Source organism: Lepidochelys kempii, chromosome 3 (genome assembly GCF_965140265.1).
Source record: "Lepidochelys kempii isolate rLepKem1 chromosome 3, rLepKem1.hap2, whole genome shotgun sequence".
Classification (NCBI taxonomy): domain Eukaryota; kingdom Metazoa; phylum Chordata; order Testudines; family Cheloniidae; genus Lepidochelys; species Lepidochelys kempii.
In genome coordinates, this window is record NC_133258.1 from 150,446,469 (window position 1) to 150,469,357 (window position 22,889).

Genomic DNA, 22,889 nt, shown 5'->3' on the forward strand with positions numbered 1-22,889 from the left:
AAATTCTCTGACGAGGCTGTGTAATCCAACTCCTACACATAACATCTGGCCACTGCCTACCTTCAGAGATCTTCCCATTGTAGATATATATAAAGCAGCTACTCTTCACATTTTTACAAAGCATTGTTGCTTGGGTTTGGCTTCAAGTTTCAGGTTTCCCATACCCAAGATTTATTTCCAAGGTAGGGAAGTCCAAATTCTCGCTATAGCCCTACCACCACTGCCAAGAAAATAAAAATTTTCAGGATGCGCTTTTTCTTATTTGACCAATTTCCTTTCAATATATTTTTTTCTTTCTAATTACTGTCTCCTTCTACAGACTTTAATGTATCTAGTTTCTTGTGTTGGACGTTTAAGAGGTGTTCTATCATTGTGCTTATTGCAGCTTTATCAATTTCGGGGGGGGGGAAGGAATGGGGGACATGATTCATACTTTTGTCTGCAAAGTGAAATCCTGGCCCCATTGCAGTCAATAGGAGTTTTGGCTTTCACTTCAGTGGAGCCAGAATTTCAGCACAGATATCCTGCACAGTTGGAATCTTGAGAGAAGGAAATTACTTAGTAGTTTTTCTGGTTCACTAAATATATCATTTTGCAGAATTCTCACTCACCTAGCCACTGCATTTTAGGATTTGTAAACTGTCTGTTTTAACATGTCCTGATTCTTGCAACTTGTTTTCACTTTTTTTTGTCTTTGGGGGTATGTTTTAATCATGTGTTGATCATTTTGTAATGGTTTATCATCCTGGAAATTTCACTTTCCACCCTATTGAAGGACCTGATTGAAATGCTTGGTGAGCAGATTTCATTATTTTTGGAGAGCCTTCTGTCACACTTAAACAAGTACTGACTGGAAGGCTCTGAGGGCAGTGTCTAGGTCCAGGGTGACATGTGGCTATCTTTGGTGGGGATGGTGGTGCTCTTGGCTGCTACCACTACCCTTAGACATTAAAAACTTTTAGAACTAGGGGCATTCTGTCTGTCCTGTGTTACAGATCCTGGGGTGAGAATTCTCCAAAGTGATTTCAGAGATGCCAAATTTCAAGGGAAGTAATTTCCTTTTATAGTAACTCAAATGATGATGGCATGATAATTAAAAAGTTTTATGGTGAAGTATATATAATGTATTTCAATTTTATTTTCGGCACCAGCACCTTTGGACGAACAGCTTTTTTTGCTCAGGCAAGCAAATCTGAAGAGGTTGTTTCTTTCCTAAAAGCTGAAGTGCATCTTGCTATTCCTAATGTGGTAAGCACTATGTGATATTATATTTAGCAAAGTAAGAAGATGTTATCTAAGAATTACATTTCCATATCCCCACTTGTGAGATGTGTGATACCTGTGCTGACCTTGAAACCATCTAAAAGAACAGTGACTGCTGGGGCAAGGCAGGTGTCCCTTTGGTAAAATGTGTTCACACCCCGACATCCTCAGTTCCCTCTTACAGTGGCTAGCTGCAGGCATCAGGACCATTTATAGAGTGTTGTAGTATTTGTCAGCAACTATATTTCCTATTTGTTCATTTCTGTTCTTTTTGATTATTGTAGTTGGCTGTTAATTTCTCCCTTATTTTTAGTTTTTGAAATGTTAGATTGGTTCTTTTTTATATTGACTCTTTGGCTGTTTTATGACTTTAGCCCTTGGTGTGGTTATGTGATTGTGTTGATAGTTTTTGTTGTTGTGGTGTTTTTGTCATGGCCACCATCTTTAAAGGCATATCACCTCACTTGTATTACGAACAATGGAAAATGGTGATCATTTGGAAAAAGAGAAATTCTTTGTAGGTTTCTCTGAAGTTTTTATGCACCAGCCTGTGCTGACAGATAAACTTTGTTATGAAAATTAATGCCAAAAATTGCCATTAATATTAAATACTTATTTTCAAAAGTAATCCATTTCACCAGATCTATTTAACAGGGAAGGTAGATGGGAGTTGCAAACTAGGGTGTCTGCATGTGGGTTTTTTTAGAGATTCATGAGGAAGGTGGAGACTGGAGTATGAATATATAGGGAAGTTTAAGGAGGTGCAACAGGTAGGGGAAATTTGGAGTAAAGGAGGGAAGGGGTATACTCTCTAGCTGCTTTGCAGTGATCTGGCTAAAGAAAGTGGCTTTAAATCCTGCATAACTGGACAAATATGTTCAGGCTGTTTTATGCTACTCTAGAGTGGCATAAAGCAGCTGGAGCATACTGGTGAATCTAGCCATGAAAATTATATATTTAAAACGTGATTTGAGATTGATACTACTTATCTTAAAATCTCTAGAAATGTCACATGGTAGTATTCTTTGAATTTCTTATGTAGTGTTAATATATGAAAACTGTAATTAAAACCAAAAATTTACATTTTCTGACAAAACTGTGTTGAGATGGAGTTAAATACATTACAGGGATGTTGTAATTATCCCCAAACCAAATGTTGTTCTTTGAGATTTTTTTTTTTTTTTTTGCACATGGATCTTACTTCAAGGTGCATGTGTGCTCCATGAACATGAGATTGTGGTTTTTTTGATCAGCGGCGTCCACTGGAGTTGCACCTGCACCCTACATATTGTCCCTCACTTCTTTTTTTTTTATCACCCATGGCAGCTGAGACGGAACTTAGGATATGTCCACCTGCTTCCCCACAATCCTTTATTATAGATTCAGTGTTTTGTGTTGTAGTTAGGTCTTTATTACTAGTTATGCTTATTGTTTTACTTTTATATAGCCAAAACCCACACATTTTTATTAGGTTTTAGTTAGGGCCAGGACCTTCTCAACACCAAGACCTTTCAGCCTCATGGCAGAAGCTAAGTACCCATGTTTTAAATCTTGACCACCTTCTTCAAGTGCTTGGCTATATATATTTCACTGTTGGTGTGCATGCGCCCAATGCACCTGAGTTCAGATTCTTTTGGCCAGCAGTGTCCGTTGATTCCAAGATTCTGACTTGTGTCTGTCTATACAGCTGGCTCACAGGAAGTACATGTGATTCCTAGTAGGAAAGACTTACTACCAGTGCAGGTTCACTAAGGGCCTTGCAGTGGTGGCAACACATTTAAGAAGGCGCAGCACACAAATTTACCCATGTCTCAATGACTGGTTGATCAGAGAGAAATCACCTAATCAAGTAGCACAGTTCAAACATTCTTCAGTCTGTTCTCACTGGGGTTCAGAATAAACAAGGCCCCCATTCACTATAACCCTTATCATAGAATACATAGGGATGCTGCTGGATTCAAATTCAGCAAAAGTGTATTTCCCATGGTAAAGATTCCAGACTATAGTGGACTTCATTACCCAATTACAGGCTCACCAAAACATCAATAAGGATGTGCCTCAGGCTTCTGGGACACATGGTCTTCTGAACATACATGACACAGTTTGCTAGACTTCACCTATGTTCCATACAGGGGTAGTTAAAAATCAGTGTATTTTCCCAGAATCACATGGACATGCATGTGACCTTTGCAAATGAAGTTATCTTCTTATTAGACTGGTAGAAAGACCCACATCAAGTGGAAAAGGGGTTCACTTCTCCTGGCTTCTGTCTACCAAGAATCTAGTGACAGATGCCTCCATTCAAGGATGGGAAGCTCACTCAGATTACCGATAAATATAAGACCACTGGTAGTTTTAGCATATTATTTCAATAGAACTACCAGTTTTAGGAAGTCATTTTGGTTATTTGTTTCTTACACTATGACCTTTATGATTCTTAGTATTTCTGCCCAGACTTTTTCCAGGAGTGTTAAACAATGTATCATTTAATGCTATGAGTGAGCAGTAGTCCCTGTGGCACTATTGTAAGGTTTCATTGTACTAGGGCAGTGACAGTGTCTTTTGCTTGCCTTAAACATGTTCCTATTGAAGAAATCTGTAAATCTGCTCCTTGGAAGTCAGTCCATATCTTTAATAAATATTATGCTTTGGATTTGCCTTCAAGAGCAGATTTAGATTTGATGATGCTTCAAACTTTATTTAATTAGGACTCTTTCTACATCCTGAGTTTTCAGCACTGCTTGCCATACTACTCACAAGTGGGAATATGTGGAGCCACTCAAAGAAGAAATGAAGGTTACTTACTTGTAACTAATATTCTTCTAGATGACTCTGCATATTCACCCTTCCCTCCCACCTTCCCCTCTTTCTTAGAGTTATATAATGGTTTCTCTATGTTGGCAGTGGAATGAACTGAGGCAGAAAACATTGCAGAGCCCCTATATAGACTCACCCTCAGAACGTTAAGGTACACTGAGGAGAGAGACAGGAGGGGGCATATGTGTGCTCTAATGGGTGCTGCTTGCAGACAGTTCTACCATTACCCTGCAGTGGACAGCACATAACCCGTAAGTGTGAATGTGCAGAGTAATTGTGAAGAACTCCAGGTATTAGTAAATGAAGGTTATTTACTGCAATTTAAGTAACCTCTTTATGAATCCAACAAATTTAATAAATATTAAATTTAAAAGAAATGCAAACATACCCAGATATGGAAATGCACATTTAGGGCACCCAGACTACCTTAACTCTGCCTCATAGTGACACTATGGTGGGGAGGGGAGGAGGAGGAGAAAAATCTGCGTCTTTAAAAATAAATTTAATCTAATCTGTGACCAAAAACATGAATATGCCTAAATCATAATCATATGATTATTGCATTGTGACACTACAGGACATTTTCAGAAATGGTCTTTGTCAAGGTTCCTTCCCCACTCTGAACTCTAAGGTACAGATGTGGGGACCCGCATGAAAGATCCCCTAAGCTTATTCTTACCAGCTTAGGTTAAAAACTTCCCCAAGGTACAAACTTTGCCTTGTCCTTGAACAATATGCTGCCACCACCAAGTGATTTAAACAAAGAACAGGGAAAGAGACTACTTAGAGAAGTCTTCCCCAAAATATCCCCCCACGCCCTACACCTCCTCTCCTGGGGAAGGCTTGATAATGATATCCTCACCAATTGGTACAGGTGAACACAGACCCAAACAGTTGGATCTTAAGAACAATGAAAAATCAATCAGGTTCTTAAAAGAAGAATTTTATTTAAAGAAAAGATAAAAGAATCACCTCTGTAAAATCAGGATGGTAAATACTTTACAGGGTAATCAGATTCAAAACATAGAGAATCCCTCTAGGCAAAACCTTAAATTACAAAAAGACACAAAAACAGGAATACACATTCCCTCCAACACAGCGAATTTTACAAGTCAAAAAACAAAAGAAAATCTAACGCATTTTCTAGCTAGATTACTTACTGACTTTACAGGAGTTGGAAGGCTTGCATCCTTGATCTGTTCCCGGCAAAGATATCACTCAGACAGACCAAAACTTTTTTCCCCCTTCAGATTTGAAAGTATCTTGTTTCCTCATTGGTCATTTTGGGTCAGGTGCCAGCGAGGTTACCTTAGCTTCTTAACCCTTTACAGGTGAAAGGATTTTGCCTCTGGCCAGGAGGGATTTTATAGCACTATATACAGAAAGGTGGTTACCCTTCCCTTTATATTTATAGGTTTCAGAGTAGCAGCCGTGTTAGTCTGTATTCGCAAAAAGAAAAGGTACACCTTTTCTTTATATTTAAGGCATTCTTGGTCCTGGTAATGGTGCTGAGGAAGTTGAGGTCAGCTTTGCAAATCCAGAAGTGAAGGTTTTTGAACCTGTATCTGTCTTTGTCAGCTCCTTCAAGGATTCCAGTCAGGAACCTTGGATAATTCAGCTTCTCTTATGGCTTCTCCTGAATTAGAAGGATCTGAAGCCTAGCCTGTCAATCCTTGCAATCCATAGGTGTTAAGGTCTGACAGATCTCACACTGGTTGGGGGGATGAGCTTCCTCAGACAGAATAGTTAGCTGGAGACGGCACCCAACTTCAGAAATATTCCTGGGCAGGAGGTGCAATCCTTTAATTTTGGGGGGAAGGGTCAGCACAAGCAATGGCATTGAGTAGTTGGACACAAGAAAGGTAATATTCTGTGGCTGGCAATGGGGCAATGTCGCACATATCCATCCCTGAGTAAAACAGAGCTCTGGACAATTGTGATTCAGAGGGGTGCTTCTGAGTCACAATTATTTTGAACTCCTACTGGGGTGGCACAGCTATGCAGCACCCTTAGCAAGGACTATAACGAAAGGCTCAATGTAGCCCTTGGAAAATTAGGTTATGGTGCATTTATTTAAACAACATTTTTTATATTTTGTGCAGGTAATGGTTCCTAGTTTAGATGATATACAGCAAGCCATCAATCGCATGATCCAATTAACACTGGAAGTAAGTCGTGGAGTCGCACACTGGGGACAGCAACACTTACAAAAATCTAGTATATTACTGAACAGAAATGTACCTGTTGTCTCCTCATCACCCAGTGTGGTAGCAGGGAAAACAGCCAAAAAAGAAGAAAGTAAGGTTTTTTGCTTACTTTAACTTTTTTCTTCTAATAAAATGTCTTTGCTTCTGAATATTTCATGATTATTCTCATTTGGTTTGAAAGGGACCTAGTGTGTATTCTTTTGGATTATCTTAGCTATTTTTACTTTAATTTAGTCAGTTGTATTTAACAGAAGTGCGTATTTCATACTCATGAAAGTAGTAGTAAACTACATAATAATCAGATAAACTACTGCATTATGTAAATATTGTCACAGTATAGGTTTCCCCTTTAACTTCAAGTAACATAAACTCGTTAGTGGTACCTTTATGTACTGCTCCTACTTTCTTACTACTGAAGAATGTAGTACATCATGTTATTGGATAAAATAAAGAGTTATGCAAATTTCATTCACTGGGTCGTTAACATGGGAAAGAGAGGCAGTGCTGTTGTTAGGATTCAGGATTCACTAACATTACAATTGAAAGATTTCATTATTATCTGTATTCCTAAAGTGGACATATGCAGAATTGTTCTATTACCAGTGTCAAGGTTCCTCCCCCACTCTGAACTCTAGGGTACAGATGTGGTGACCTGCATGAAAAACCTCCTAAGCTTATCTTTACCAGCTTAGGTCAAAACTTCCCCAAGGTACAAAATATTCCACCCGTTGTCCTTGGACTGGCCGCTACCACCACCAAACTAATACTGGTTACTGGGGAAGAGCTGTTTGGACGCGTCCTTCCCCCCAAAATACTTCCCAAAACCTTGCACCCCATTTCCTGGACAAGGTTTGGTAAAAAGCCTCACCAATTTGCCTAGGTGACTACAGATCCAGACCCTTGGATCTTAAGAACAATGAACAATCCTCCCAACACTTGCACCCCCCCTTTCCTGGGAAATGTTGGATAAAAAGCCTCACCAATTTGCATAGGTGACCACAGACCCAAACCCTTGGATCTGAGAACAATGAAAAAGCATTCAGTTTTCTTACAAGAAGACTTTTAATAAAAATAGAAGTAAATAGAAATAAAGAAATCCCCCCTGTAAAATCAGGATGGTAGATGTCTTACAGGGTAATTAGATTCAAAAACATAGAGAACCCCTCTAGGCAAAACCTTAAGTTACAAAAAAGATACACAGACAGAAATAGTTATTCTATTCAGCACAATTCTTTTCTCAGCCATTTAAAGAAATCATAATCTAACACATACCTAGCTAGATTACTTACTAAAAGTTCTAAGACTCCATTCCTGTTCTGTCCCTGGCCAAGACGACTACAGACAGACACAGACCCTTTGTTTCTCTCCCTCCTCCCAGCTTTTGAAAGTATCTTGTCTCCTCATTGGTCATTTTGGTCAGGTGCCAGCGAGGTTACCTTTAGCTTCTTAACCCTTTACAGGTGAGAGGAGCTTTCCCCTGGCCAGGAGGGATTTCAAAGGGGTTTACCCTTCCCTTTATATTTATGACAACCAGCATTATTAAGAGAGAGGAAGGATGCTAGAGTGGTTAGGGCACTGGGTAGGATTTATGAGACCGGGGTTCAGTAACCTGCTCCACCACAAGCTTTCTGTCTGTGCTTCAATTCTGCATCTGTAAATTCAGGACAGCAGTACTTCTGTAACTCACAGGAGTGTAGTAAGGATAAATACATTAAAGATTGTAGGATGCTTGGATGCTGAGGTGATGGTGGCCATATAAGTAACTAAGATAGGTGACTAGATTGTCATTTAAATCACGAGGAGCATATGTTGCACAGAATTTTTAGAGTTCAATTAATATGCTATGATATGAGAGAATGTAGAGATGCATAGAGCATTACTGGCAGGGCTGGCCTTAGGGCAGGGCAATGTGGGCACCCACCCAGGGCTCTGTAGTCAGGGGGCACCGTGGTGCATAGGCCAGGGGCTTGGGCTTCCCCTTGCTGCCTGTGGGGTGCAGCCTGGCATCGCAGGAGCGTTGCGTACACTTCCCTGCTCTTGAGCGAAGGTCACCTGCTCACTGCTCCATGTGGTTTCCCAGCCTGGCTCCAAGTCGTGCCTCCACACTCTGTGACTGCGAGCCAGGCTCTTCCCCGCGTCCTTCCCCCAGATTGTCCCAGTCCAATGGAAGGTGAGTGGGGTGTCTCGGCCAGCCAATGGGAGCTGGAAGTTGCCAGCCTCTTCCAGGTTGAGATGGAAAGGGAAGAGACTGGGAATTAAAACTGCAGGGCAGAGAGATCAGTAAGTCTTAGGGGGTCCTGATTCCGTGTCCCAGGTTCCAGCCCCCCACAGCTCCCAGGGGACCCCCTCTCTATGCCCCCATCTACAAGCCCTTCCATCTCCTGAGGGCCCCTTCCCTGTGCTCCCAGCTCCTAGCCCCCCTCAGCTCCCAGGGGACACCTCCATGTGCCCCCAGCTCCCAGCCCCCCCCCAGCTTCCAGGGGCCTTCCCTGTGCCTCGATGGTCCCAGCCCTCCCAGCTCCCAGGGCTCTCCCCCGTGCCCCAAGAGCCCGAGGTACCCCTCCCTGTGCCCCTAGCTCCCAGCACCCCTCCATGCCCACACATCTCCCAGGAGGCACCTTCTTCTGCCCCACCAATCCCCGCCTCCCAGTTCTCAGCCCCTCCTCACCCCATTCTCCCCAGTTTTCAGGGGGTCCCTCACATCTTCAAGGTTCCCCTCCTGAATGCCACACTCTGACCTCACAGTTCCCCATGCTCCCCAGCTGTCATGGACTCCCCCTTTTTCTTACTCATCCCAAAGGGAGGTATTAGTGCAGGTGGTTGGGGATATTTCAGGAGCCAACCTTCCGCCATCACCATCCACCCTAGCTACCGTCAGTGGACTGGAGCATTTTAACCTCTCCCTCCCACAATAAGCCACCTTCCCTGGGGCTGAGGAGGGGCACTTCAATATTGTGGATGCTCAGTATTGGGGTGGGGAGAGATCTGCCCTTCTGGAGCCCCCATGTCACCACAACATTGTGATTCCATCTGTGCAGCTCCAGTTCCCTCCACCCTTTCTGGGACTCTCAGGTCACCATGCTACTCTGCCAACACCAGCCTTCTGGTGCCCTTTTGTGACTGCGCCTCCCCTTGGGCTGCCAACCCTCTGGGGCTCTGGCAGAGGAGCTGGATGCTGTGTTGAGTGGGAGAGTTTGGGAAGTGCAGGAGAGATACGACTCTGCCCCAGAGCCCACTCACTCTGTGAGAATGCGGAAGACTGCCTACTATATTGTCTTGGCTGTCTTGCTCAATGACCAAATGAGGGAATTCCTATAACACTTGCTGGGGGAGTCAAAATGACTTCTGTGGGGTTTCCTATGATGCCCATCACCATGGCATCCAGATGTGAATCACTGCAAGGCAAGACCGGCCCTAAGTGTGGGCAATGTGGGCAGGGGCGGTGCTGTGGTTAAGAGGCAAGAAGCAGGGTGGGCCTGAAGTGTGAGGTCATAGAAGGGAGTTTGGGGCAGTGAGGGGTGGGGGGAGAGGCAGTGGGGGCAGGGGCGATGGGGATGGGGTAGGGAGCCTGGGAAGGCAGCTGGGGCCAGAGGCGGCAAAATACAAGTTTGCCCAGGGTGCTATTTTCCCTAAGGCCAGCCCTGATTACTTTCTGAAAATATTTTTGACTCTTTTAAAGAAAATGTGAGAAAATAGCATAAAAATAATTGTCAACAAAAATACTGGGAATCACACTTTTAAAAATGTGTTGAATTGTATGTAAATTAGGGCTGCAGATTAATCGGAGTTAATCCATGTGATTAACACAAAACAAATTAACTAGATTAAAAAATAGTTGTGATTAATCACATTTTTAATTGTACTCTTAAATAATAATAAAATGCCAATTTAAATTTATTATAAATATTTTTGGACTTTTTTGACATTTTCAAATATATTGATTTCAATTATAATACAGAATACAAAAGTGTATAGTGCTCACTTTATCTTATTGTTTTTGATTACAAATATTTGTACTGTAGTGTAATCTCTTTTTTTATCATGAAATATCTTACAAATGTAGAATTATTATTTTTTACATAATTGCACTCAAATACAAAACAATGTAAAACGTTAGAGCCTACATGTCCATTCAGTCCTCCCCTTTATTTAGCCAATTGCTAAGACAAACAAGTTTGTTTACATCTATGGGAGATAATGCTGCCCGCTTCTTAATTATAATGTCACCTGAAAGTGAGAACATGCATTCGCATGGCACTGTTGTAGCGGGCGTTGCAAGGTATTTATGTGCCAGACATGCTAAACATTCATATGCCCCTTCATGCTTCGACTTGCAGGCTCTAAATTTTACATTGTTTTGTTTTTTGACTAAGGTTATGTAAAAAAGCCCTACATTTGTAAATTGCACTTTCATGATAAAGAGATTGCACTACAGTACTTGTATGAAGTGAATTGAAAAATACTGTTCTTTTCTTTATCTTTTTTATAGTGCAAATATTTATAATAAAAATAACATAAAGTGAGCACTGTACATGTATTCTGAAATCAATATATTTGAAAAGGTAGAAAAACATCCAAAATATTTATAATAAATTTAAATTGGTATTCTATTATTGTTTCAGTGCAATTAAAACTGCAATTAATCACTACTATTTTTTTAATCTCACAATTAATTGTAATTCTTTTTTAAAATCATTTGACATCCCTAATGGACTTATATGTACTAACCTCTCACATGTAGAAATTGAAGTTAAAATGTTTCTCTTGGGCGACAAGTGACATTTACGGATCCTTAAACTGCATATTTTGACTCAATTGGATGTCTGCTTAGAAAAGAGTCTTTCATGGAATAACAAGGGTGTAACATATAAGAGATAAAATACCTCATACTGTTTGAGAGAACTTGTATGGTTAAATATTTGAAATGTATGGTTTTAACAAACCTAATAAATATCACTTTACATAAAGTAACATCAAAACTGTGCTAGGTGTCCACTCTACAAGAAGAATGAAGACAGAGTCCCTGAAAATTTAAAATGCAAATGGGCAATATATAGATAGAGGAGAGGGGAATGGGATGCAACAACCCAAACAGTAATGAAGTACAGGTTACAGGTTTTGACACTTCCACAATTTTTGGTTTAACTCTTTTGTCTTCTGTTTTGTTAAAAGTATATTGGGAGATGATTCTAGTTTTATGTTTTTGGAAATCTGAAGGGGGATTTTAATGGTTTGTTAACTTTTATGTAAATTGTTTATTTTACAGAAGTACTCGATGACAGCATTCCTGTAAGAAAGCTAAGAAATTTTTATCCAGGTGTTGCAGAACACAAAGATATTTCTAAATTAGTTGTGCTCCTCTCCTCGTCTGTAAATTCTGTAAGAAAAGCAGCTAGTGAAGCACTGCAAGACTTTCAGAAATATAAGGTTCTGTGGACAGAAGACAGAGATGCTAAAGTTCAGGTAAATTTATTGATGAGCATTTCTAGAGGAGTATCATCTATAACAGGGGTACACAAAGGTCTTCGAGGGGGCATGTCAACTCATTGAGATTTTTGCCTAGTTTTACAACAGGCTCTAGAGCCATGCAGTGGGACAGGGATCCCACAGGTACCACCGGACCCACTGCCATAATACCAGGAGCAGGATAAAAATTCAACAAACAAGGCGGGAGCGGGTTGAAGTGGGTATTATGGGGTGGAAAGGAAGCAGGATTAAAATAATAGTGCTCCCTTGCCACAAACAACTTGAACGCCCCAGCCAGCAACCATTGCTTTCTGGTTGCCCAGTTCTGAAGGCAGTGCCGCTGTCCGCAGCAGCGCAGAAATAAGGGGGGCAATACCATACCACTGCTATCCGGCCGCCGAATGACAAGGCTCACAAGTGAAAAACAGGCTTAATATCACACTGAAATGTAAGTAAAATATTTGTATTCCAGTTGGTTTATTTTATAATTATATGGCAAAAATGAGAAAGTAAACAATTTTTCAGTAATAATGTTTTTTGACACTTTTGTAATTTTATGTCTGATTTTGTAAGCAAGTAGTTTTTAAGTGAGGTGAAACTTGGGGTACACAAGACAAATCAGACTCCTGAAAGGGATATAGTAGTCTGGAAAGGTTGAGAACCACTTCTCTATAAGTCTCTTCATCTTCTAAAATAAGAAGACAACTGAAGAAGATTGGAGGAAAAGGATGTGGAAATAAATTGAATAACAGCTGAAAGAAATCACTATGACCTTCAGCAACAGGAGTAAACTATATATACTGTATTTTTCCTAAGCAGGAGCACCCCACAAGTGAGGTGAATTAGGGTATATTTACACTGTGATTAAACCCACCCACGACTGGCTTGTGTCAGCTGACTCAGGCTCACAAGGTTTGGGCTGCAGAGTTGTAAAATTGCGGAATAGACGTTCAGGCTCAGGCTGGAGCCTAGGCTCTGGGACCCTCCCCCTTTGCAGGGTCCCAAAGCTTGGGTTCCAGCCATAGGCGGCAACTTCCCCTCTTCCCTGTGAGTGCTCGATTCCCCTCCCTACCTCCAGGCCCCGCCCCCACTCCACCTCCGGCAATTTGGCCATCCTGATGGCAATGGGGCAGGTTCATGCTGTGGAACGCCTATTCTGGGCCTGTGAAACAAGCACAGACTGGTGGGACCACATAGTGTTGCAGGTCTGGGATGATTCCCAGTGGCTGCAAAACTTTCGCATGCATAAGGGCACTTTCATGGAACTTTGTGACTTGCTTTCCCCTGCTCTGAAGCACAATAATACCAAGATGAGAGCAGCCCTCACAGTTCACAAGTGAGTGGCGATAGCCCTCTGGAAGCTTGCAATGCCAGACAGCTACCAGTCAGACGGGAATCAATTTGGACTGGGCAAATCTATTGTGGGGGCTGCTGTGATCCAAGTAGCCAACACAATCACTGAGCTGCTGCTAGCAAGAGTAGTGACTGTGGGAAATGTGCAGGTCACAGTGGATGGCTTTGCTGCTACAGGATTCCCTAACTGTGGTGGGGTGATAGATGGAATGCATATCCCTATCTTGGGACCGGACCACCAAGGCAGCCAGTACATAAACTGAAAGGGGTACTTTTCAATAGTGCTGCAAGCACTGGTGGATCACAAGGGATGTTTCACCAACATCAACGTGGGATGGCCGGGAAAGGTACATGACGCTCGCATCTTCAGGAACTCTGGTCTGTTTCAAAAGCTGCAGGAAGGGACTTTATTCCCAGACCAGAAAATAACTGTTGGGGATGTTGAAATGCCTATAATCATCCTTGGGGACCCAGCCGACCCCTTGCTCCCATGGCTTATGAAGCCATACACGGAGCCTGGACAGTAGTCAGGAGCTGTTCAACTATAGGCTGAGCAAGTGCAGAACGGTGGTTGAATATGCATTTGGATGTTTAAAGGCACGCTGGTGCAGTTTACTGACTCAGGTAGACCTCAGCGAAGCCAATATTCCCATTGTTATTACTGCTTGCTGTGCGCTCCACAATACCTGTGAGAGTAAGGGGGAGACATTTATGGCGGGGTGGGAAGTTGAAGCAAATCGCCTGGCTGCTGACTACACGCAGCCAGACACCAGGACAGTTAGAAGAGCACAGCAGGGCACGCTGTGCATCAGAGAAGCTTTGAAAATCAGTTTCATGGCTGAGCAGGCTACTGTGTGACAGTTCTGTTTGTTTCTTCTTGATGAAAACTCCTCAGAATCCTTCAACCCTCTGCACCCTCAAAGATCGCACTCCCTATAAATGAAGCACTCCTGGAACCAGCTGACACTCTCTGGCAAACTCCAGCTTCATTATTACCTAGCTGCAGAAAGGCTGAACTTAAATACTGTGTTCCTGCTAAGGATGCTGACTTCCTATTTTCTCACCCACAACCGAACTGTCTCGTCATAGATACAGTCACACAAAGGGCGAAACAGCCACAATATCCGCCCATCCTGCAAGACAAGGACCTTAAACGCCTTGACGTCTTGGATCACAGGTTTACAAGTCCTCCACTCTACAATTCAGGATTGCAAACTACTCTGCACTCCTCGCCAGCTACGACTTTGATAACTACAATAAATTTTTTGAATTTGCCTCCTACATTCCAGAGGATAGGAGAGCGGACTTTAAATCAATTCTGAGCGAGGACCAATTGATTTCCAGAATGGCCCTACAAGCCTCTTTAGACACGGCGGACACAGTAGTCCGTACTACTGCAACTGCTGTGGTTATGCACAGATCTTCATGGCTTTCTACATCTGGCATCCCTAAAGATCTGCAGACCAAAGTGCAGGACCTCCCCTTTGATAAAGACAAACTGTTTTCCAAAAAAAACAATGAACTACTTCACGCTATGAAAGATTCTAGAGCAACACTGCACAGCCTGAGTATTCACCCATCTCTTCCCAGGAGACGACGATACCAACCTTACCAAAGACCACACACACAACAATACCCAAACCATATGATGTAAATAGGAATTGCTCTAGCCCCCTAAGCGCAGACAAAATCAAGCTCAAGCAACCACCTCCCACCCATCCGGGAATAAACAACAATTTTGAAATGTTGGTCGAGGGTCTGCACGACCACCCCTTGATTCCACAGCCTACTTGCCCATTTGGCCACCGCTTCCAGAGTTTCCAACATGCCTGGCAGCATATTACACAGGATCGCTGGGTCCTCGAAATAGTTCAGTCCAGTTACTCTATCCCATTCATATCCTATCCTCCTACTCTTCCCCCTTCCCCGTCCCTCTTCAGGGACCCCTCTCACTAGCACCTACGTCATGTAGAAGTGGTTCATCTTCTCCAGCTAGGCGCAGTGGAACCTGTGCCAACGCAACATCGAGGGAAAGGGTTCTACTCCCATTACTTCGTGACCAGAAAAAGACCGGGGATGAAGGCCTATACTAGATCTATGCCAACTGAACAAATTTTGAGGATACAAAAATTCAAGATGGTCACACTGGACACAGTAATTCCTGCACTGGATCAAGGGGACTGGTTCACAGCCCTCGACCTACAGGACGCTTATTTTCATATATCAATTCATCCAGCTCACAGATGCTTCCTATGATTCACGATCGGTCATGACCATTTTCAATACAGAGTTCTTCCTTTTGGCCTCTCCACAGCGCCGAGAGTCTTTTCCAAAACTCTAGCCGTGGTCATGGCTCACCTCCACAAACATGGAGTCACACTTTTCCCCTACCTGGACGGTTATCTCATCAAGGGCAACTGCTATGGCGAGACACTTCAAGCTACCCGTTTCGCCATCTCCCTCTTTCACAGCCAAGGCCACCGAATAAATATCCAAAAATCCACCCTGACACCTACACAACAGATTGAGTTCATTGGAGCTCATCTCGACTCAATCCAGAGCAGAGCCTCACTCCCGTATCACAGATTCCTCGCTATCATGCAGCTCATACACACGCTCTCTATTCGTCCCAAGACACAGGCAAGAATCAGTCCACAGCTCCTTGGTCACATGGCAGCCACCACCTTCGTGGTCCAGTATGCCAGGCTACACATGAGATATCTTCAGGGCTGGTACAATTCCAATTTCAAACCCAACAGAGACACCTTAGGGATGCTGCTAACTCCTCCTCCCAATGTTCTAGCTTCCCTACATGGGTGTACAAGACCAGAAAATCACTGCACAGGGGTTTCCTTCCAGCAACAGCAGCAGGGGGAGGCACTATGGGGTGGGTCTGATCTCCCCCTGAGAGAGGCCATGCCACAGAAGGATAAGTCCTGCCCCTCCACAGCCCAGCGGGGACTTGCAGCTAGGAGCCCTTGGCTGGGCGCTCCCAGCAGCATGGCGGGAGATCAGATTTCACAGGGAAGGGCTTATATCACAGTCTGAGACATGTTTTTCACAGCCGTGAAATTGGTAGGGCCCTAACTATATGACTGCCCTGTCCTTTTTATTATTTACCAATTCCACCAATCTTTGTGTTACCTGCAAATTTTATCAGCAGTGATTTTATATTACTTCCAGATTGTTGAAAATATTGAATAGCAATGGACCTAGTAGCAATTCCTGTGGAACTTCACTAGAAAAACCCAAACTCCATGATTATTTGCCATTGACAACTACTTTTTGAGATCTGTCAGCTAGCCAGTTCTTAATCCATTTAATATTTTGTGACAGGATCACCCCTGAGCTGGTGACAAAGCGCTGCTGGGTCCTTGGGCAGATGTACAAGACAAAACTATTTTATTTGACTGTCATGCCCTTCTGGTGGGTACCGTCTGCACCAGCTGTACTCAGCAATAGCATGCAAGTCACTAGTCTTAAATCAAAATTATAATTCCATATGAGTCATACCTTCCCTCAGGAGGATCTCACAAGCAGCAGTCCTTCAAGCAATTCTTGACCATACCCAGGCATCTCTCACAGAGTGAGAGCAGGAGGTCTGGTCTCCCTCTCATCCACCTCCCAACCGATCTGGGTTCTCCCCACAAGCCTGACACTTATTGCAGCATAGTTGGGTTGGGCTGATTGAGTCCACAGAAGTGGCCAGGATGGAGATTTTATATCCCACCACATATGTGCTTAACAGAAATTGTACGGTGCTATGTTTTTAATCAGAATATTATGTGGCACTAAATCAAATGCCTTATCTTAGCAATATTTCTGTCTTTAAATGGTGATTATCATGATGGAGCAAGATGTTGATCATGGATTAACATTCCTAGTATTTGAGTTAAGGTTATTCCATATTGGTACTCATTAGGACCAGTTAGTCAAGGCTTAAACTCCTTCTCTTAGAGAAAGTTTTAATGAAGCTACCTACCGTTAAAAAGCCTGTATGTTTAGAGTTAGGGTTAATTTAGAGCAACAAGACTATTTTGAAGACTAACTCCAAAAAGTCTTCAGGATTGAAGAAATCCAGAGGCAGTAGAGATGAGCTGAATTCAGTATTAATTACTTCTTCCTTGGTGTTGAAGAGGAAGTATGATCATTGCTCTGAGACTTGTTCAGAAAGCAAGAAAGCTTATGTTTTATAGTAAATTGACTGCTTCACTTTAAAGAGACTCAGTGCTGAACCTCCTTTGCTTTGAGCGGGATTGGGAGCAGAAGTGTGCTTTGATATTCACTTTGGTTTCACCCATCCTAATAGTGTCCTCTTGTTAATGGAGTATCCAGTACCCAATGACTGTGGGTCACTTCCCTTGGAAAACATTCTGACTGTGAGGACAAATCTGATTAGGAAGATGTGGGTGCTGATCCTGTCCCAGATAATTGACTGACATTAATTTGTCAACATCCCTAGATGAGGATGTAGCTATATTCTCAGTTTTTCCATTTGATGACCAAAACCAATTTCACTAGATGTCATCTAGGGTGGCAGAATGATTTTAGTGTGTCTCTTCAGGAGAAGACCCATCTTTTACTTGATGTTCTGGGATTCCTAGATTTACAGAATACAAGGTCATAAAGGACCACTATGATCTGACCTCCTGAATAATACAGGCCATCGGACTTCCCTGAATTAATTCCTGTTTGAACTAGAGCACATCTTTTAGAAGAAACGTGCAAACTTAATTTAAAAATTGTCAGTGATAGATAATCCACTACAACCCATGGCAAGTTGTTCCAGTGGTTAATTAACTTAAGTGTTAAAACTTTTCTATTTCCTTTATTTCCAGTTTGACTTTCTCTGGCTTCAACTTCTTCTTTGAGTTACTGTCCCTGTGTGTATTGTATGTGTGGGTAAGTGTGCGCACTGTGTGCCCAAGCCTGGAACTTCTTCATAGCAGTGTCTTTCGATCTGCATATGCACAGTGACTCTCCTTGTGCTCCCAACTGAGGGTATAAGAGGCAGTGGGGGGTCAATGCTTCTCTAGTTCTTTCTTACAGCTGGATGGCCTGAGTTGGAATCATGTCATCCTTCGTTATTGCAGAATCTGTAAAATTTAATTGTAAATAGTTTATATCTTACCTTAGGAATTTTAGTTAGTGTATAGTTTAATATAGAATAGAAAACTCCCCTTCCCCTCTCCCCAGTTGAGGTGAAATCTTTCCTGGTCCTGAGAGTATGCCCAGGGTCCTGGGATTCAAGAACTGTGTCTCCTGCCCTCACTCCTTCTCCATCAGCGACGAGCATCACAGGTGCCTATACTCTCTAAGTGAGGCACATATCTTTGTGAAGTGCAATATCTGTAAATCCTTCTTGCCCAGAGCTAAAGATGCCTGAGAGCTGTGACTGAAAGTCTCTGATGGAAGAAGCTATGAGGCCCTGCTCTGACACAGGCCTGAGAGACCCCCTGTACATCTGCTTCAGCTGACCAGCAGTGCCTCTTCAAGCACAAGCATTGGAGCAGAGCCCTTAACAAACCAAGGGCTCATCACACAGGACTCCCCAAGAGAGTCAGAGACACTTGCATGAGCATAAGGACAGAACCCTGCATCGGATTGTCCAGGAGAAATGTGTTTCCTCCCCGAACTGGTCCAGGTTGGGTGAGACATTGTGTATGGAACCCTCAGAAGCAGCTCTGCTGAGACCCTCAGGCTGCAGGGTAAGGAGTGGGAAAAGAGGGATTCAACAGTGACTGACGGTGACCGGGGCAGAAAGACAAATACTTTCCAGTCCTATCTACGAGTGCAGGTATCATCTCATCATTCCAAAGTCCGCCTGGCTCTGTCCCATGAACTGGGCCCTTTAGGCATTTGTATTGGAACTCCTTGGACTCTGGGCCATACAGAGACCTTTGTAATGCTGGAGGATATCTTCCTTCCTTACCTGCAGTCTCCACTCCTTTTGGGCCCTGCCCTCCTGAGAGACGTCCTTACCTCGGAGGAAGAACGGTTGCTGTTGTCTCAGGAGAGGCCTGTTTTCGATCCATTGGGCAGGAACTCCTCAGTACCAGCGGTACCATTGCTACCAATGCAACTGTCCTCAGAATTGGAGGACTGGAGAAGATAGCTGCACTAGTATCTCTGCAAAGGCTGAAGAGTCCTGACAGACAGCCAAGGCATTATTATCCCTCCAGTTATGAACCCCCACCCCGGGACACTTGGTATTGGTTCCTGCGGGGGGGTCCACCATGACCTATGGATTCTTCCTTCTGGCCTTATTGGGGCTCCCTGGTAGGAACTTCTCAGGAGTCATACCGCTTCTCCCCCTCTCATCAGCTGGTTCCGTCAATGTGTGAGGAGGAAGAACCAGACCTGGTTCCACTGGTACTGCTGGTTCTGATGGGGGCTTCCTTATAGTCTCTGGACTCTGCAACCACTCCTTCATCATCCTCTCCACTGGATAACCACTGGCAATATCAGGAATTGTTGCAAAGGGTCACTAATGATCTACATATCCTGCTAGAGGAGGCTCAGGACCCTCAACATTGATTCCTGGACATTTTATAACCACAGGGACCAACCAGGAGGCCCTTCCAATCAATGAGGCCATATTAGAACCGGCCAGAGCATCTGGTACACACCAGGATGTCGTGCTCCTATGCCAAAAAGAACCAAAAGATGCTATTTTGTGCTGGCCAAGAGTGCTGACTTCTTGTTTTCCCATCTGCACCTAAGTTGTTGGTGGTACAGGCAGCTATGGAGAGAGCTTGGCCACATTACCAAAAATCTACCCTGCCAAATAAAGGGTCAAAGAGACTGCACCTCCTGGGTAGGAAGGTATTCTCCTTCAGAGGCCTCCAATTTCATATAGCTAATTACCACACTTTATTAGCAAAATACAATTTTAACACCTACAGAATGTTGCAGAATTTAAAGACAAACTGCCCATGGAAGACTGAGCCCAGTTTCTATCATCTCTGGACAAGGGGAAATTGGTAGCAAAGGTGGCTCTCCAGGCTGTGGTAGATGCTACAGATACAACATCCAGATCTTTGGCCAAAGGATCATGTGAAGGGACTTGTGGTTCCAGTCATCCCAAGAGAGGCCCAAAATACTATACAAGACCTCGCCTTTGATGAGTCCAACTTTTTAAATGAAAAGACAGATGAGTCTCTACACTCTGTCAAGGACTCAAGATCCACCCTGCAATCCCTGGGGATTTACACTGCAGCCCACAGGAGAAAACACTAGAAACAGACCTTTAGACCACGAATACCCCCATTTGCATACCCTGTACTACCAGTGTCTACCTGAACCTCCTCGTACATGACAAAGGATTTAGCGGTCCCATTTCTTAGCTCCCTCCACTGCTACACTCTCCAAACACTCCCAGCAACAGACCAGAGGCCCTTTTTTTGGCATGCACATCAAGACCCACGTACCACCACTGATGCCACCTACTTCTCTGGTCATCTTTCGAGACCATCTTACTTTATTGCCCACAGTTGGAACAAGATCACCATGGACACTTGGTTTCTGGAGATTATCCATGAGGGATACTCTATAGAGTTTCTTTCTTTCCCACCACACAAACCAGCTTCCCAATGCCACTTCAGGGACCCCTCTCACCAACTCATTCTTCACAGGAAGTGGAATCCCTGTAATGTCGGGTGTGACAGAGAGTGTCCCACTTCAATACCAGAGGAGAGGTTCTATTCCCCATATTTTCTAATCCCCCAAAAAGACAGAGGGTGGAGACCCCTCTTGGACCTTCAGCAGTTGAACATCTTTATCCGAAAGCTGAAATTCAGGATGATTACTCTGGCCTCTATAATCCCCTCCTTTCAGAAGGGAGTGTGGTTCACAGCTCTCGACATGAAGGACACATATTTCTGTCAATTAGCCACTTTTTAATCCATTCAAAGTGTGCCATATTTTATATCATTCTAGTTTTTTAATCAAAATGACACATGGTACCAAGTCAAATGCCTTATTGGTTTTCAGTTATCTGGTTTATTCTCCTTTCAGCCTGAGTGTTTGTCTGTAAGGCTACAGATTTGACAGGATGTTTGAGACCCTCAAATCAGCCATTGCTCCTGACCTTCTTATGGTGATCGTCTATCACAGTTTCTTGTATCAGGACATGGAATTAAAGGATTTTGGGTCCTAGAAACCATGATGTGTGGCTACTCAATCTAGTTCCACTCCCTGCTTTCTCCCAAGATATCTCTTTTAAGGGATCCCTCTAATGAGAAAATGTTGAGATCAAGTCTCTCCCCTCCTGAAGATAGTATCTGTAGAAAACATTGCAGAGGAGTACAGAGGGGGAAAAATCTATTCAAGGTACTCTTTTTGCGAAAGGATAATGGTCTTCACCCTAATCATGGACTTTGGAAAGTTAAACAAATACATCAAGAGTTTTAAGTTTCAGATACTCACTTTGTCTTTCATAATCCTTTTACTTTCCTTGTAAGATTGATTTGGGATTTTCAGTTTGAAAAATGTTTACTTTCGTATTGCAGTCAGGCCATTCCACTGTCAGTACCTCAGATTTTATAGAGTCATAGAAATGTAGGGCTGGAAGGCACCTTGAGAGGGACCCTGTATGTGAGGCTGAACCAAGTATACCTAGACCATCCCCGACAGGTGTATGTCTAACCTGTTCTTAAAAACTTTCTATTATGGGGATTCCACAACCTTCCGTGGAAGCATATTCCAGTGCTTTACTATCCTTATAGTGAGAAAGCTTTTCCTAATAGCTAACTAAATCTCCCTTTCTGCAGATTTTACCCATTACTTCTTGTCCTACCTTCAGTGGACATAGGGAACGGTTGATCATTGTGCTCTTTATAGCAGTCCCTAGCTTAGATGAGTAATGAATTCAGCCATTTTGAAAAGTCTTAAAAGCCTCAGCAGAAGGAACTTGCAACCTATTTCAATCTGTGAATCTCCTCATACATTGAAAAAATTCTCAACGGTCCCATCCCAGGATCTCTTTAATTAGAGCCATTCTGGGCTAGATTCAGGCCAACACCTTCCTTCTGAAGTAAAAGGATTTTGAACCTCTCAGACCATATGTACTCTGTGTTGAAGCAGAACTCATGTCAGACAGTGAAATTTTGCCTTCAGTTGCTGGGTCTCATGGCCTCCATGAAACATCCTTTGCTCAACTTTGGATGAGGCCACTTCAACACTTGCTAGTTCAGAACTTCAGAGCCATTGTGGAATGTCTGTGAGCTTGACAATTACATCAGAAATCCTCTGGGTCTTCTTCAAGTTGGTTGTACATATATATTCCATTTGTGGTGCACATGAGCTGCGTACACTTGGGAGCAAAATCTTTTTGATCTTGCATATGACCTTATGCATTGTATTGAGGTTGTAAAGGGAAGAGTGGGCCCAGCTGCCCCTCAGATCCTTTTTACCATCCATGGCTATGAGATGGAATCCCAGCAGTCTCTTTTGTCTTCATGCACACACTAAATCAGTTGTTGTGTATTTAATTTTAAATACTAATAGTTTATGTCATAAATATAAAGGGAAGGGTAAACCCCTTTAAAATCCCTCCTGGCCAGAGGAAAAATCCTCTCACCTGTAAAGGGTTAACAAGCTAAAGGTAACCTCGCTGGCACCTGACCAAAATGACCAATGAGGAGACAAGATACTTTCAAAAGCTGGGAGGAGGGAGAGAAACAAAGGGGTCTGTATCTGTCGTTATGCTGCTTTTGCCGGGGATAGACCAGGAATGGAGTCTTAGAACTTTTAGTAAGTAATCTAGCTAGGTATGTGTTAGAT

At 43.1% G+C, this 22,889-nt stretch overlaps 1 protein-coding gene across 1 annotated transcript in view; it reads left to right on the forward strand.

The window, feature by feature from the left end:
* DNAH8 (dynein axonemal heavy chain 8) overlaps positions 1–22,889 on the forward strand; it is a 577,606-nt gene that overhangs the window by 197,815 nt on the left and 356,902 nt on the right. Inside the window, exons 25-27 of the mRNA XM_073338555.1 lie at positions 1,152–1,248; positions 6,183–6,378; positions 11,554–11,750. Of these exons, the coding sequence (XP_073194656.1) occupies positions 1,152–1,248; positions 6,183–6,378; positions 11,554–11,750 (490 nt within the window). The remainder of the gene's footprint in view (positions 1–1,151; positions 1,249–6,182; positions 6,379–11,553; positions 11,751–22,889) is intronic.